The 16,273-nt window shown below is 41.9% G+C and overlaps 1 protein-coding gene across 1 annotated transcript in view; it reads right to left on the bottom strand.

Moving 5' to 3' along the window:
- Positions 1–331: 331 nt before the first annotated feature.
- The window catches only part of STAB2 (stabilin 2), an 88,643-nt gene continuing 72,701 nt past the window's right edge, over positions 332–16,273 (bottom strand). Inside the window, exons 58-69 of the mRNA XM_060279901.2 lie at positions 15,700–15,807; positions 14,395–14,588; positions 12,957–13,098; positions 12,097–12,230; positions 10,672–10,837; positions 9,600–9,706; positions 8,632–8,751; positions 6,633–6,782; positions 4,716–4,826; positions 3,820–3,942; positions 2,806–2,922; positions 332–2,167 (exon numbers count right to left, since the gene is read on the bottom strand). Coding sequence (XP_060135884.1) covers positions 2,117–2,167; positions 2,806–2,922; positions 3,820–3,942; positions 4,716–4,826; positions 6,633–6,782; positions 8,632–8,751; positions 9,600–9,706; positions 10,672–10,837; positions 12,097–12,230; positions 12,957–13,098; positions 14,395–14,588; positions 15,700–15,807 — 1,523 coding nt within the window. The 3' untranslated portion in view covers positions 332–2,116. The remainder of the gene's footprint in view (positions 2,168–2,805; positions 2,923–3,819; positions 3,943–4,715; positions 4,827–6,632; positions 6,783–8,631; positions 8,752–9,599; positions 9,707–10,671; positions 10,838–12,096; positions 12,231–12,956; positions 13,099–14,394; positions 14,589–15,699; positions 15,808–16,273) is intronic.

Below are 16,273 nucleotides of genomic sequence, written 5' to 3' on the forward strand. Positions count from 1 at the left end.
CCCTTGGAAAAAACCTTCAAAACACCAGCAGTACTTACCAGACTGCCATGAATGGTGGCAACGGTGGCTCTCTGTTTTTTTCACCACTGGAGGACGATGTGGAAACAAGTGGCTGTAATTCAGAGGTGGACCACTAGCCATTTACCCACTGTTTTCCAGGCTGTTTTTGCCCTTTTTTGAAGTTTAGTTTGAATTATTTCCTGGTGCCGCACATGAGTCAAATGCATGTAAGTGGGGAGACGCCTGTATTCTTTTTATAGCACTGCTTTCCACTAGCAGAAAGTTTCACCTGAATTATTCTCCGAAATCAGAGGCATCAGTCACAATAGCATACGTACATTATTTTACAATTTATTTATTGCAATTATATATCCTACACTTCTTTCAATGAGTACAAGGGTCTTCGTTCCTCTTTTTAAGCTTCCCAACAGCTCTTAAGAGATAGCAGAGTCACAAAATGCCATTCAGTACGCTACATAATTGGGTGGGATCTGAACAAAAGTGGAAGTAGCTCTTGCTAAGCTTTGGATTTACTGTGTGCAGTCTTGCAAATAGAATGCTAACGTTCACATTTACAGTAGCCTTCCTCAATCACTTGTGACTTTAAAAGAGAATCAGTTCTCAGTTCATATAAATGTCCCACTCTCTCTTAACAGCCATAGGTAAGGGCTGGATTTATTCAATCCTTTCATTCGCTTCTGAATGTATTAGGATACTTAGTATGGTTACTTCTACCCTCGTATCGCCTCTCTACAGTTAAAGAGGTTCTGCACTTGCTGTTGCTGTACATTATCCAGCAATTGCTTCAACCATAGGGAAAATCTCTTATGTACATAGGCCACCCATTCATGAAGCCTTTGCAACAATCTTAAGTTTACTCCTAGATTTAGCCTGTATTGCTGCCTCCTGAGCATGGGTTGCAAAGGGAGAAGGCACCACTGTCCTATCTCTGTTACCCCAATGTATGGTCTTAATTGCCAATTTTCTTGCATTCTCTATTTACTTTTTTAACAAAATAGTCCTTCTTAGAAGAAGGAAGCTTAATTAAAGCCCACTTCCATGGAAACAAAAACTGACAGTGGGGCAATAAGACTTAATAATTTCACTGATCCCTACCTTCCAAGTCCCGGACTGCAGAATCCGGGACCAGCAGCCGTGTGACACCGGGAGTTGCGTCGACGTAACTTCCGGTGTCTCTTTGCCCTTCTATGGGCACAAAAAATGGCCGCCACCAGCTTCAAAAGTAGCTTCTACGCATGACTGGAAGTGCGTCGACGCAACTTCTGGTGTCAGGCCACCCATCTATGGGCACCAAAAATGGCCACCGCCGACACTGGAAGTCGTGTCTACGCACTTCCAGTCATGCATAGATGCGACTTTTGAAGCTGCCGGCGGCCATTTTTTGTGCCCATAGAAGGGCAAATCAGAAAAAAAAAGGCCATCGGCAGGAGAAATTAACGGAGAAAAACGGGAGACGAAGTGATACGGGGGACCACCGGGAAAAGGTAAGTAAAAACGGGGGTTTCCCGGGGAAAACGGGGTACTTGGCAGCTATGCTGATCCATCAGGAAGTAATAAAATCACCAGAACCTGCCCCTCCCCCCCAATTATGTTAAATAAAAGGCACATAAGCTCCCAGTAACTCTTTGCCTGGACAGAATGGTACTGAAATGAGAAGCCACTTTTTGCAATGAAATGTATCTGAATAAACTTTTTTAAAAGGAGAAAATTCTTACGAAGGGCCCCCCTACAAGAGCAAATTTCAGTCAAGCAAAGTCAGCAATCCCATGTTCACTATTATGCATTATTTTTGTTTTTTAAATGTATAACTATATCTGCAGCATATAAGGAGCACTCCTTTCCCCATGAAAATTATGAGTTAAAAGCAGAACAGTAGAAAACCCCGAAAAACAACTGGATGTCAGAAAAGGAGGAACTGTACAATATAATAGTAAAACACCATTTAAAGAAACCGAACTGCTTTCAGCAACTTTGCTGAGAATTTACCATAGTCTTCAAACGTCCCTCCCTAAAAGCCAGACAATTCTTGGCATTTCCTTGTATCTTCACATTTATTCAGCTGAAAAGTTGCGTATTTTATCTCCACATTCAGGCATCAGATCTCATCCTGGGGACCACTGCTCACCAGTTGTTGTTCATCAGAAACCTGAAAAAACAACCTACAATTTATATGCTGTAGTTCTATATGAATTTAATTTTAATATACAAAGTAATTCACTATATAAAATACAAAAAAAGAATGGGTTACAATACAGTGTTCATTTTTGGCATAAATTTTGCTACTGACATCCTGTAAAATCAGTACAACAAAGCATTTGTTTATGAATGTCATTTTCATTTTGTGATTTCTCCAAAGAGCTTGTGGTGGCAAACACTGCTCTCCAGCTCACAGCAATCTTGTGAGGTAGGATTAGGCAGAGAGATAGTGTTTGGTTATCCAGTGAGTGGGAGCTGGCTGTGTAGTAGTATCTCATTGATGCAAAATTCAATTCCAGCTGGAAAAAAGCCCTGCTCCTGGAGGGTATCACAATGGTGAAGTCTGTGTCTGGTGTTCCCAGAGAGAAAGTGGAATCCCTGCTTCACATACTCCCTTCGTTCAGCTAAGACTTGCATGCGTGCATACAGAGACACTGATGTAGCAAGAGACATTAAAAATAAATCATGGTAAATTGACACAGCTCCCACCAACTGGTGCTGCAACGTATTACATGCTCTCGCTTTTTCAGAAAAAGCTCAAGCGTATAGTTCTGCTGATATCTTATCAAAATCAAAATGAAAACTTACAGAAAATGGATCATAAGAAGAGTCTGGTGCTGAAGTTGTGGAGCTTTCATAGTTAGGGTTTGAGATGTTTGAAGACGGTGCTCTGTCCAGTGTGGTTACATCAATATCATCCTTTTGCTGTTTTAAATAAGTAAGTAAACAAGTTTATGTTTCATAACTGAGCAATTCAGAAGTCATAGGATATTTTTACAAGTGCTTCTAGCAACATCGTTAATGGACGTTATTAACATCGTTAATGGACATTGGGCTCATCTGCTTTTTTCTTGCCTCCCTCTCTCCTGATACCTCTATTTTGCCATGACTTCTGAAATTTGGCTAGCCATGCTTACCACAAGGCATAGCATTCCTCCAAATTAGAACTGGAAACCTAGTTGATACCATTTCCAGTTCTGGTTTAGAGGCAAATTGCACTTTGGCATTAAGCCTGGTTTCCCCAGTTTGGACAATACAAGTGAAACTCGAAAAATTAGAATATCATCGAAAAGTTCATTTATTTCGGTAATGCAACTTAAAAGGTGAAACCAATATAGGAGATAGACTCATGGCATGCAAAGTGAGCTATGTCAAGCCTTTATTTGCTGTAATTGTGATGATTATGGCATATAGCTGAAGAAAACCTCAAATTCACAATCTCCGAAAATTAGAATATTAAATGAAATCAATAAAACAAGAATTGCAAATAAAACAATATTGGACCTCTGAAAAGTAGAAGCATGCATATGTACCCAGTATATGGTTTGGGCCCCTTTTGCAGTAATTACTGCCTCAATGCGGTGTGGCATGGATGCTATCAGCCTGTGGCACTGCTGAGGTATTATTGGAAGACCAGGATGCTTCAATAGCGGCCTTCAGCTCCCAAACCCCAAAGGCTGTTCATAATGTTCATAACAATGGCTTGCCTATAATGTCTGAACCAGGCCAAGGTGGTAACAAAATGAAGATGCTCAAATTCTGTTCATAATGGGAAAAGGTGGCAGCTATGAAGGTCAACTTACATTTGCATTGGTTTCTTACCTTGAAATATGGGAAACGAATGGTTCCCTGCTTAAATCTGAAGTATGAATATCCGATTAGAGCAATGATTCCTATGACCAGGAGGACTGCAAAGAATATTCCAATTCCAGGATGTAGAGATGCCTAAGTTAAGACAACAAAGGAAAACCAATGCTTTAGGAAGGGAGTTTCCACCTCCCCTCCCCTTGGAAGCCTGATAAGAAGCTGCGACTAAGGTGAAACTCCCTGTTATTGGATGCTACATGTTGTTTAAGTAATCTTGTTACGTCTAAAGTACTGGAATATGGATAATCCTGTTAGTTGTAAAGAACACAACAGCATGTATTACTTCAGAGTTTCCCAAATTTATCGTGGCATAAGCTTTTATGAACTAGAGCCCACTTTGTCAGATTCAATTAGTATCCTCAATTGGTGCGCCTATGCCTTTTGAGGTGGGCAACCTTCCTTACTCCCCCAAGGCCACATGAGGCAATGGGCAGGTACTTGGGGGGCTGCATCATCAGTGGGTACAGTCAACGTGCTTAAGTCTAATTAATGCATGACGGGGTCAAGACCATAGTAAGCTGTCCTGCTTCAAAAAGGAGAGGAATTGCTCTATGAATGATATGACTGCCAGCCAAAGTGCAGTGGAAATCCATATTCTGTTGCAAATTACCCAGGCGAGTTGCAGGGTGCGGGACCATTTTCTCTGAGATACGTCTTGGAGAGAAACCATTACGTGCACCAAATAAAGTGAGTGCACTTCTGCAGCAGGCTCCCTGCTAAGGCTACGGACATCTGTATGCACTCTTCTCAAAGCTCATATCTGTTTCCAAAGAAGACGTGGGACTATTTGTTCAGTTTTCCAGTTGACCAGCAAGTGAAGAAACAAAAGAGACCAGTTGCACAAGACTTACATGGGGCACAGGAGGAGCCTTCAGAGGTGCTGTGATGACATGGATGACCCCATTGGAAGCAACAATGTCCCATTCGAGGATAGCTTGCCCAGCCACATACCTTTTTTCCACCTAAAAAGAAAAAGCAAACAAAACGGCAACTTGACAAATACTTATCTGACCTTTCTAAGTTTCTCCAAAACACAGCTGGAGCTTATTTCTTAGTGCGTACAGCCTTTTCATACAATCCCGCTCATGGCTGAAGAACTCAGCCCCTTATTTTAATATGTTATTGGACATCAGCCCAAGGAAACTTCAATTCTTCTCTGGCGGGAGTTACTGGAAGCAGCTGGCTGGAGGAGGTGGAATCTAGCCTCTCTTAACAGGGAATTTGCTTCAGCTACATTTTAGTTTTAGGCAGATATAATCTGTTGCTGAACTAATGTCACATTCTTTCCATCTCACTGGGTAACTTTACTTGCTCAATCCTGATATGGTATGTTATTACAATATGACAACTATGGTACTTACAAATTACTAGATTGTAATTACCAAGTTTCCTAGGAATATGTGTTAACCTTTGGCTCCCCTTCATGTCTACCCAATACTAGATACAGTCATACCTCGGTTTAAGTATGCTTCTGTTTGAGTACTTTCAGTTTAAGTACTCCACGGACCCGTCTGGAACGGATTAATCCACTTTCCATTACTTTCAATGGGAAAGTTCGCTTCAGGTTAAGTACGCTTCAGGTCAAGTACAGACTTCCGGAACCAATTGTGTACTTAAACCGAGGTACCACTGTACTACTGAAGACTGAAGCCACCACCTTTGGATTGATTTCATATATATTTCCAGGCAAAACAATATTTCTGAAATAATATTCTGATTCTAATTAATGTCTTGCTAAAAGTATGGGTGATATCCAGTACTGTCCATCCACAATCCGCATCTGCTTCTACGCTTACGGCAGGGTCATCCCACTCTTCAAAACCGCTCTCCTAAAATCTGGCCTGGAGGCATTTCAACCCTATGACATGGATTTCATAGTAGCCAAGGACGTATTCTTTTGTTCAACCTACATGTTGTGCATCCATAACCTGGTTCACACATAACAAAGAGGGTCTGGAAATGACCCCTGACCTACAACCCACCTACTTGTGAATCATTAGCCATTCCTGGCCTTTGCAGTTCCCTGTCTATGACAATCAACATTGCTTTATTCATATCCTCCCCACTCAAATCAAAACAGGAAACAGGCTGAGTTATTCATGTAGGAATGAAAAACTCAGCCTGTTTGATTTGAGTGGGGAGGTTGATGTGAATAAAGCACTATATTCCGGGTGGAAGGAAGAGGACTGCAGCACTTCTATACCTCACTGGGGAAAATAATATTAATTGTAAGTTTGGCAGGAATCACCCCTTCCTTCTTTTAGACATTGCCTAGAAACAATGTTATTTAGACAAGGTTTTGAAACCACAACCAAGCAGAATTTATGGATCCCCCCCCCTCGATGTTTTCCTGGAACATTGTATTTTTTAACAAAGTGCAGTTTATTAATATTTTAGAAGACATCTGAAGGCAGCCCGGTTTAGGGAAGCTTTTAATGTTGAATAGGTAATTGTATTTTAATATTCTGTTGGAAGCCGCCCAGAGCGGCTAGGGAAACCCAACCAGATGGGTGGGGTATTTATTATTATTATTATTATTATTATTATTATTATTATTATTATTATATATATATTGCTTACAGTCAAAATAGGCTTCTAGGCAGGTTTACAAGGTATAAAAACCAGTTGTTTAAACATTAAAATATAAACATGCCACAGAACAATTCTATTAAAACAACACGGTAAAGGAAATGTATGAACCAGACACGCTCCTATGAAAACACACACACACACACACACACACACACACTTGTGTACAAAGCACCCACCTTGTTAGCTGCAGAAATCTGGCCTCCTGTGTGTGTAATTAACAATTTTTTCCCTATTCTGGTTTGAAGGGTACTTCCATTGGTCAAATCTTCATAATAGAATGCACCAGCGTTGGATAAATGATATTCAATGTCTCTTCCAGAAAGTGTCTGAAGGCAGCAACCCAACATACAGTAATATCAATGAACAGAAACACTCAATGGATTTTCTAGAACTTCCTCAATTCACATGCCATGACCCAGCTTTTAAACATTAATCTTAAAGCGTTGTTTGATGGCAGGACTTTCCACAGAATACAATTGTGTCAAAATGCAGAAAAATAAAATTAAAATCACATGCTACTATTCTTAAACGAGAACCATCATTGCCTAGTCCACAAATGAAGAAGCTGTCATCCTCTATGTTGTTGGACTCCCATCATCCTGGCTGGGGCTGAGGGGAGTTTGGAGTCCAACTGTGTCTGGAGGGCCACAGGTTTATCATCCCTGCCTAGGCTAAAGAAAATAAAAGCCTACCTTGGAATGCCTATTATTTAAAACTAGGAAAATGGCCACCCTGGAAAATCCTGGCCCATTCCATCATTCTCATGGGTGATGTGTGCAGCAAGGAATGGGTTTTTGTTGACAGAGACATTTTCAATTCAACTTCATTATTTTTATATAAGTACATAGCAGAGCAATTACACAAAGTCTTCAGAGTTATCCAGAGCAACATTCATGCTTTAGATAATTTGCTATTGACTCAGGATAATATATGTAGATACAGATATATCACTCTGTCAGTTTGCTATGTGTTTTAATAATGGCAGCCAAAAACGTAGTTGCTTTTTCTGTAATGTAAGACCTGGTATCTGCTAATAGAAAGCCAACATAAAAACCAAGAGACTTGCATGGGTAAAAATGCAAAAAATGCATTTTAAAAATGGATCAGATTTTCTATTTCCTCAGACCCACACAGATATTTATGTTCTGCAGCAGGAATTCCTGTCCTATGGTCCATCAATAGATCTAGTGCAGGGGTGCACAAACTTTTTTCAAAGAGGGCCAGATTTGATGAAGTGAACATGCATGAGGGCCGACCAAAGTTGCTGAGCTTTTTTTAGTTGTTGAGTTTTTTAAAGGATTTTTCACCAAAGTTGTACAGCTTTCTAAAGGAATTTTCCACAGGAAATAAACTGCCAGAGGGGCCGGACTCTGGACATGGCTAATCTAGTGGAAGGGCATTAAATCTGGTAAGTGAAAAGGCTTGCCTAAATCTTACCACCATGCAGCTTAATAAATAAGGTGCTGGGAATGAGAAATGAAGAATATGGCATTTGTAGTTTGGAGAGCAACATTTCCTAGTGGGGGCCGTGGTATGTAGACAATCTATATCTAAAAATCTTTAGCTCTAAAACAACCTAATGCAGGGGTAAGCCAGAGGTTGCTGGACTCCATCTCCCATCAGTCCCAGCCACCATGGCCAACGATCAGGGATGGTGGGAACTGTAGCCCAAGAGCAGGCTTCCTCAACTTCGGCGCTCCAGATGTTTTGAGACTACAATTCCCATCACCCCTGACCACAGGTCCTGCTAGCTAGGGATCATGGGAGTTGTAGGCCAAAAACACCTGGAGGGCCAGGTTTGAGGAAGCCTGCCCAAGAGCATGGGGAGGGTATCATGTTGGCTCCCCCTCTTCTAAAGTAATGGTTCTTTCATTAGAAATGGTCAGGTCTTGAAGAGAGAGCACACATAAGGACTTATGGGTTAGCCAGGTGAGAGTCTTTATACAGAGAGATGTATTGCACCCCTATGCAAGAGGTCTGACTACTTATGGATAGTTTTGTGTCCTCCATCCCTAAGTGCAGCACAAGTTTTCCCCATAGGAGTGAATGGCAGCCATTCACTTCTAGGTTGTAGGACTTGCTGTCAGTTGAAAGAGGCACTTTCTTGGATCAGCGTATGTTGGCATTTTAACTCCCAGAGCTGGCATATAATAACAGTAGAATTAAGTCATTTACCTCATTTTCCTTCAGCCCGTCATTGCCCGGTACAAACAGTGTTGCGTGAGTGGATAAATTTGTGATGTATTTCAGGAACTCTTGGCCTTGCTTTGATGTGTTTGAGTAAGTCAGTATTCTCTGTGAATGGACAGAATTTATTCTGGTGAGATGAAATCCTCAAATAGAATATAGTTTTATGAAGAATTTTATTGAGATGAAAGAAGAAAGAAAAAGTAATAATCTGAGTAACGTAACTCACAAAGCAAATGGAACATTTTTTTGGTAATATGAGTCTGGCAAACATATGCAAATGATCCTACAATATAACATTTCCTTTATACATACAACTGTCTAAGAGATTAGGCTGAACAATAGTGAATAGTTGACCAAAGTGAACTGCGGGAGGCAGTGGACGACAGGAGTGCCTGGCGTGCTATGGTCCATGGGGTCACGAAGAGTCGGACACGACTAAACGACTAAACAACAAAAACAACTTTGCTATGCCTTCTCAAGAGAAAGCGTTATTTCTGGTGTGATGACATCTTATAGTTGTTCTTAGACAATTTTCATACTTATGAGAACAAAGAAAAACAAACACAAGAAGCCTGGGATTGCAAACAATTGCTTCTTGACCTTAATTGCCAAAGGATCACATCTGATAGCCATAACATGTTACAATTTATTCATTGTCTGCTTATAGCCTATTTATTGTTCCACTTTAAGCTAATATGATTTACTAAAAACAGAAGTGTAACAGGAATAAAGATAGTTACAGGTAGGTAGCCGTGTTGGTCTGAGTCGAAGCAAAATAAGAAAATTCCTTCAGTAGCACCTTAAAGACCAACTAAGTTTATATTTTGGTATGAGCTTTCGTGTGCATGCACACTTCTTCAGATACACAGAAATAAAGATGTTGGTTCATTTTTGAAATTTTGAGGCATATTTTATTTAATTTCACTTTTTGGGGCGAAGTGGTCTGTACTTACTGAGACGAAGTTTGTAAATTTTGACAAAGAAATGAGGACTTGAAGCAGATTCCCACTGCATGTAAATCCATCACCCACATAACCAATTTTACAGGTGCAGTTGACATCTATAAAACACAAAACAACACAATTTTAGACAGCAAGCAGAGATGAAGCTTCCATATCTAGAGAACTATCTACAATTGCAAAAAGATATATATATATGTGTGTGTGTGTGAGAGAGAGAGAGAGAGAGAGAGATATCCTTATCCATCCCACTACACAATACAATATTTGCATGCAATTCTGCCTTATACATTCATGTTGGTAAAAATAATTACTGTATATATATTTGTACATTATTTGGATTAATACATGCACTTTTTTTGCACGTTCCCCTAATATATACATTTTAGTATGTGTTATATGGTTGGAGAGCTGCATCGCAAAATTTGGATAGGTGTGTTTTGGTTCCCGTATGGCTTCAATTAGGTAAATTTGCATTAAAATGTAAACCAAAGGAATCCCCCCCCAAGCTACTAGTGGCTAGACAATTAGGGAGCCCTTCTTCATGATGCCCCACCCTCAGCAACTGCCTCATTGTCTGTAGACATTATTCAGACCCCAATTTGAATGTCAGAGCAGACAATATGAATGTGTCAAACTGTAGGAAACCACGAGGTCCCCCCCCCCTATTTCCAGTGTTATCAGGGGTCAGCAACCTTTTTCAGCCATGGGCCGGTCCACCATCCCTCAGACCATGTGGGGGGCCGGAGTATATTTTGGAAAAAAAATATGAATGAATTCCTACGCCCCACAAATAACCCAGAGATGCATTTTAAATAATTAAACATTCTACTCATGTAAAAAAACACCGATTCCCAGACCGTCTGCGGGCCGGATTGAGAAGGCAATTGGCCCATGGGCATTAGGTTGCCTACCCCTGGCTAAAAACTCTTCACAGTACCTCAGAAATGGCTTTGCGTCTGCTGCCAAGCTAATATACATTGACAATTCGGTCTTAGTAGTAGTTCTGGAAATGAACTATATTTCTGGCAAATGACACTAGGCAAAGGCACTTCCCCCCCCTTACCTTTGACTCTGTAACAGTAGACATCCCATGTTTCACTCATGTTGACTCTGTACCCGTAGTCAATAATCCCGACAACTCCTCCACCGCATTTGGGGGCAGAGAAGGCAGTCGGATAGGCTACTCTTCCATTTGCCAGCCAGCCAGCAGCACATAGATGATACTTTGCCTGCCGTTAGCACATAATCATGAAACAAAGGAAAATGGGAAATGATGTTAACCTAATGCTACGACTGGCTTTAGGCTGCCAAAGCCCAACGAAGCCTTACTTTGAAGGCTGTGACTTAAGCGCTGGCCTCTTCCCGGTTCTCTCTCTCTCTCATGGCCCAGTCACATGACTGGGCATTCCATTGCCAAGAAGCTTAAGACTGGGTGGGCTTTAAACATTTCCATGCTGGGACAGAACTGCAACTGGTGCCCTTGAGTTAGCATCGGGGAAAACCCTAGCAAAGTAGCCGGCATTGGTCGATGCCCCATGCTCCAGATTTGGCACTGTGATGCTGCATAAGGAAACTTGCCATCTGGGACAGAGATCTCTGGCCTTTCTAGAATCATATGCACGTTCTTTCAGCCTGAGTTGGGAGAGAGAGGTAAAGCGGAGCGCTTCGCATGCAGTCTGAGAGGCGGACTTGCTATACGTTGCCTCATTTGCCAAGCAAAAGGTCCCATGGCAATTAGGATGGCACACACTCGCTACCAGTCTCTGTGCATCAGTACAGGTGCTTGCACACATCCAGCCAAGACTTGCCACATCCCGAAAGGCTCAAGGACCTCATTCACTTACAAGTTCTATCAAAGCAGGCTCGTGCATTCGCTTGCGCAGGATACTACAGTGGTACCTCGGTTCTTGAACGTAATCCGTTCTGGAGGCCTGTTTGACTTCCGAAATGTTCAAAAACCGAGGCTTGGCTTCCCATTGGTTGCAAGAGCTTCTTGTACTCAGCGGAAGCCGCATCGCATGTTCAGGTTCCGAAAAACGTTCGAAAACAGAAGCATTTACTTTCGGTTTTTCGGTGTTTGAGAACAGAAATGTACGACAACAGAGGCGTTTGGGAAACAAGGTACCACTGTACTGACCCAGTTCTGATCTGGATTGGTAAAAGCGCACTGTGTTTATTATAGCACTGACTTGGGAATGCACAGGACTTGTGTTTGTTATTTGAACAAAGAAGCAAAAATACGAAAAGGAGTTTTTTGTGTGAACCAGTCTCTGGTGCTTTTTTTTTTAAAGCAGGTTGCAGCAACAGTCAATATTGTATTTATTTGAAAGTTTTCCTACGTACTTCTTTTTTCTTCAAAACAAAATACATGTATTCCTGATGGCACGTGTCCTTAACAACTTATTCTCCTGGCAGCTAAGTCTCACTGTTCAGTTCAAGCATATGTTAGTTATCTGCTTTGCCTGCAAGTGGAAATAAGCATTGTTACCTGTTGTGAATAGACAAGCTGAGTGTAAGTAGCCATTGTTGCTCCTTCGTTTGCACAGGTCTTATTTGCTGTGTCGTAAGTCATTTTATACTGACCCTTTGGAGAACGTACATGAAAAACTCCAACAGTAGTATCTGAAAGGAAGAATGGAGCAAACCCCAAAATCAACCCTTTCCATTATACAGTTTTATATCCCACATTTCCATTTCACAGTGTATCCTGAATATATAGGGTTTGGTTTTCTAGATGTCTTGTGGATAATTATGTCTTGGATCATGAACTGGCCCCTCATGGTCCTACCAAAAATGACTTCTAGCAGCAATAAGAAGATTCAGTGCTCCAAAGACACACCCCTCTTTTGTCAAGTCAATCTATTGCTAGTTAGGCAAGGAATATTGATTGTATGCAATAAATCAGTCAATACATAAGCAAAACAAAAACATAACATCTAGCTGTTTATATCTAAAATAGGGTGATTTAGTCCTATAACATTTGTGGAACCAAAGCTGGTCTAGAGATGTTCTCTCTTAGCTGGTACCTTCCAGCTGTTATTGGACTGAAACGCTCACTATTGGCAATTCTGCCTGACGGGAGTTGCAGACTAACAGTTGGATGAAGGACCATAGTTCCCTTCCTTTGGTCTAGAGAAAAGCACGTTCACCAAGACTACAGAAAGTGACCATCTATAATGTAGCAAATTTCCCCATTTAAGTTGCTTTGGGTAGCTATGGCAAGATTTAAAAGAATTTTAGGACTATGTAATTCTGAGAAGCCTAGGCCCATGAGAGTCATGGAACAGTCTTACTTTTTTTATATATTCACAATCACTATAATTGTGTGCCTGCTTGTGGTGTACTGACCTTGGAAATGGAGATCGGCACAGTCAGCATCAGCATGGCATTGCCCATTATCTTGCAAACATCTGTCTACCGGTAGCTGTTTCACCTCACAATCAATTCCATCGCCAATGTAGTTATCTTTGCATTGACACTTGCGCTTATCCTGGGAGAGAAATTTGCAATGAAACTGCATAAACATTGGAAGCTGCCTTACAAGAGTCAGACCACTGGGTCCTTCTAAATCAGTATTGCCTACACTGACTGGCTCTCCACGGTTTCCGGCAGAGGAACCCAGCCCTACTTGGAGATGCCACTGGAGACTGAACTTGGGACTGCATGCAAGGCAGATGCTCTACCACTGAGCTATAGCCTTTCCCCCTAGATGGTAAACACTTCAGCACATATCTTATGGCATACTGTTCATTCAAGAAGAAGGGGGAAATGTGTGTGTAAGATCCTTTGTATCTACCACTGTTTATGAGCATCTCGGAAGCTGAACGTTTCAAGATATTTCGTTGCATATTTCCCAATTTTTCTCAATGAAATTTGCAGACCACCCTTTGTGCCTCGGTTTTCGAATGTGTCGAAAGTCAAACGGTCTTCCGGAATGGATTGCGTTGAAGTTCAGGAGGGAAACTGATTAATGTTTTGCAGACTGTATTAAGTTCTCTCAGCAGCTGGAACTGAACATGATATTTTCAGACCAGCCATGCAGTTCTCTTTCAGGGTAAAAATACTTATAGTGCTGCCACCAGAAGGAAGATCTTTGGGGCAGAAGGTCTAGTGCCCCACTCCGCAGAATAGGCAGAAGGGCCCTCAAACACAGGAGGGCAGGCTCACACACATCCGCAGAGTTTTCATTTCATGCACACACTGCTTCCATCTCCCCTTGGCCCAACCTGGAGCACAGGGAAATGCTGGCTGTGGTTTATTACATGTTATGATTATTTTATGATTACATTCTGTAAGCTACTTTGCAGACCCAATGGGCTAAAATGTGGTTTACAATCTGCAGTATGTATGACTGACCGGAATAGCTAGGAGGGTGGGGGGATACATTTAGCTTTTCCTGGGACACTTCCAAAGTTTTGTTAGGGGCTAAGAGTGCACAATTGCAAATGTGGGCAAATGATGCTATCTGAACAGTTCCCTGAATACCAATGAGAGAAACAGCCTCTCGGACAGGGGTTTGGAATCTGCAGCCTTCCAGATGTTGTTTCACTCCCATCATCCCCAGACAGCATGGTCAATGGTGATGGGAGTCCAGCAACGTTTCAAAGGTCATACATTGCCTAGGACAGGCACCCCCAAACTGCGGCCCTCCAGATGTTTTGGCCTACAACTCCCATGATCCCTAGCTAAGAGGACCAGTGGTTAGGAATTGTAGTCCAAAACATCTGGAGGGCCGAAGTTTGGAGATGCCTGGCCTAGGACAAGGTGAAAGACTCTTAACACTTACAGGTCCCGTCGTGGTGCAAGTTGCATGTTCATGGCAACCTCCATTAAACCCATCGGTGCAAGGGTTGATAGCCAGGCAGGTGTGGCCGTCTCCTTTGTATCCTCTCTGACATGTGCAATTGACTTTCACACCAGTTTGTACACATTTTGCATTCTTATGACAGCCACCGTCGGTTTTCTTACAAAGGTCCTCAGCTGCAAAGCAAAAGACATATGTGTATTTATATTGCTTTTGAAAATGGAAGTTCTATGTGTTAGCTATTATTGCAAGTGACTGATAGAGCAGTCCTCCAGGCATTATTCTATTCCTTTATATTGATGAAGTGCGATTTTTTGGCCCCCCAAAGAATGAGAAAATACAGAATATTTCTGGCAGTATCTGAATGTTATGTTACCTTGTGTCTACCATTGTGACACCAAATGCCTGAATTTACCCTAGGGAGAAGCAAGTGTTCAGTCTGTCCTCTACATTGGGATAGATCTATGCCCTTGGTGTGCTCTTCCCCTGCTCTTATTGGACCAGCTTTGGAATGGGAAGAACTTTAGTGATCAGGTTCCTCTCTAAAAGTTAAAGGCTAGGAAGGAAAGGTCAGAGCTAAAACGAACCGCTGAACTTGGCTCAATTTGTTGAGTTAAATAGCACATCAACGCTTGCAGCCATTGCAACAAAGAAACAAACTTAAAAAGAGAGAAATCCCTTCAAATGCTACAAAGCTAGAGAAGTCTGCTAGTCTGAGCTTGTGCTTGAAGATTCTCTCCTTTTCCTTTCCTTTCCACTTGCAAACAGATGATCTGGGCTGCCAGATCTGACAGTCATGATCATCAGGTAGGTGTGCGAGGGAGACTAAACACTCTTCCCTAACAGGTGATAAGTGCTTCAGAGCTAATAATCACCTGACTGGAACACCCAGAAGCACAGAAGTGGGTCCCCCTCCCCTTTAATATTCCAGGAACGGGATCTATAAGTGTAACCTTACCTTTTGGCTGTGGAGACCAGCCTTGGAATATCATGGGCAATTAGGCTAAAGTAAGTAGGCTGTCATTATGAATAATTTGTTGTAAGCACAAAATATTGGCTTGCTTTGTGCAGGGTTAATCCAGGCCCCCTTAATGCCACACTAAAATGCACGTATTGGTGGAGTTTACAGATACTTTCATATTTTATCACATCACATAGGAACTGCATGAGGGCTGGAAAATAGGGGTGGGGGTGGGGTTTAAACATGCTGAAAGATTTCAATTAAAACACATTCTTTCAATTTTATTAGCGGCTGATCTTTCTAGCTGACTCTCAATGTGATTTTACCTGTACAGGTGATTCCATCTCCATTATAGTATGGTTTGCACTGGCAGATGTTTTGCTCTTGGCAAACAGCATTAATGGAACAGTTGGGTGAACACTCAGGAGCTAAGGCTGTGAAGGAAATTAGAATAATAATAGTAATACTGTAATTTATTATTTATGCCCCACCCATCTGGCTGGGTTTCCCCAGCCACTCTGGGCGGCTTCCAACAAAATATTAAAATACAGTAGTCCGTCAAACATTAAAAACTTCCCTAAACAGGGCTGCCTTCAGATGTCTTCTAAAAGTCTGGTAGTTGTTGTTCTCTTTGACATCTGGTGAGAGGGCGTTCCACAGGGCGGGTGCCACTACCAAGTAGGCCCTCTGCTTGGTTCCCTGTAACCTGGCTTCTCACAGTGAGGGAACTGCCAGAAGGCCCTCGGTGCTGGACCTCAGTGTCCGGGCAGAACGATGGGGGTAGAGATGCTCCTTCAGGTATACTGGACTGAGGCCATTTAGGGCTTTAAAGGTCAGCACCAACACTTTGAATTGTGCTCGGAAACGTACTGGGAGCCAAGACCAGTGTTATGTGGTCTT

The sequence above is a fragment of the Zootoca vivipara genome, chromosome 9, assembly GCF_965207765.1.
Source record: "Zootoca vivipara chromosome 9, rZooViv2.hap1.1, whole genome shotgun sequence".
Taxonomy (NCBI): domain Eukaryota; kingdom Metazoa; phylum Chordata; class Lepidosauria; order Squamata; family Lacertidae; genus Zootoca; species Zootoca vivipara.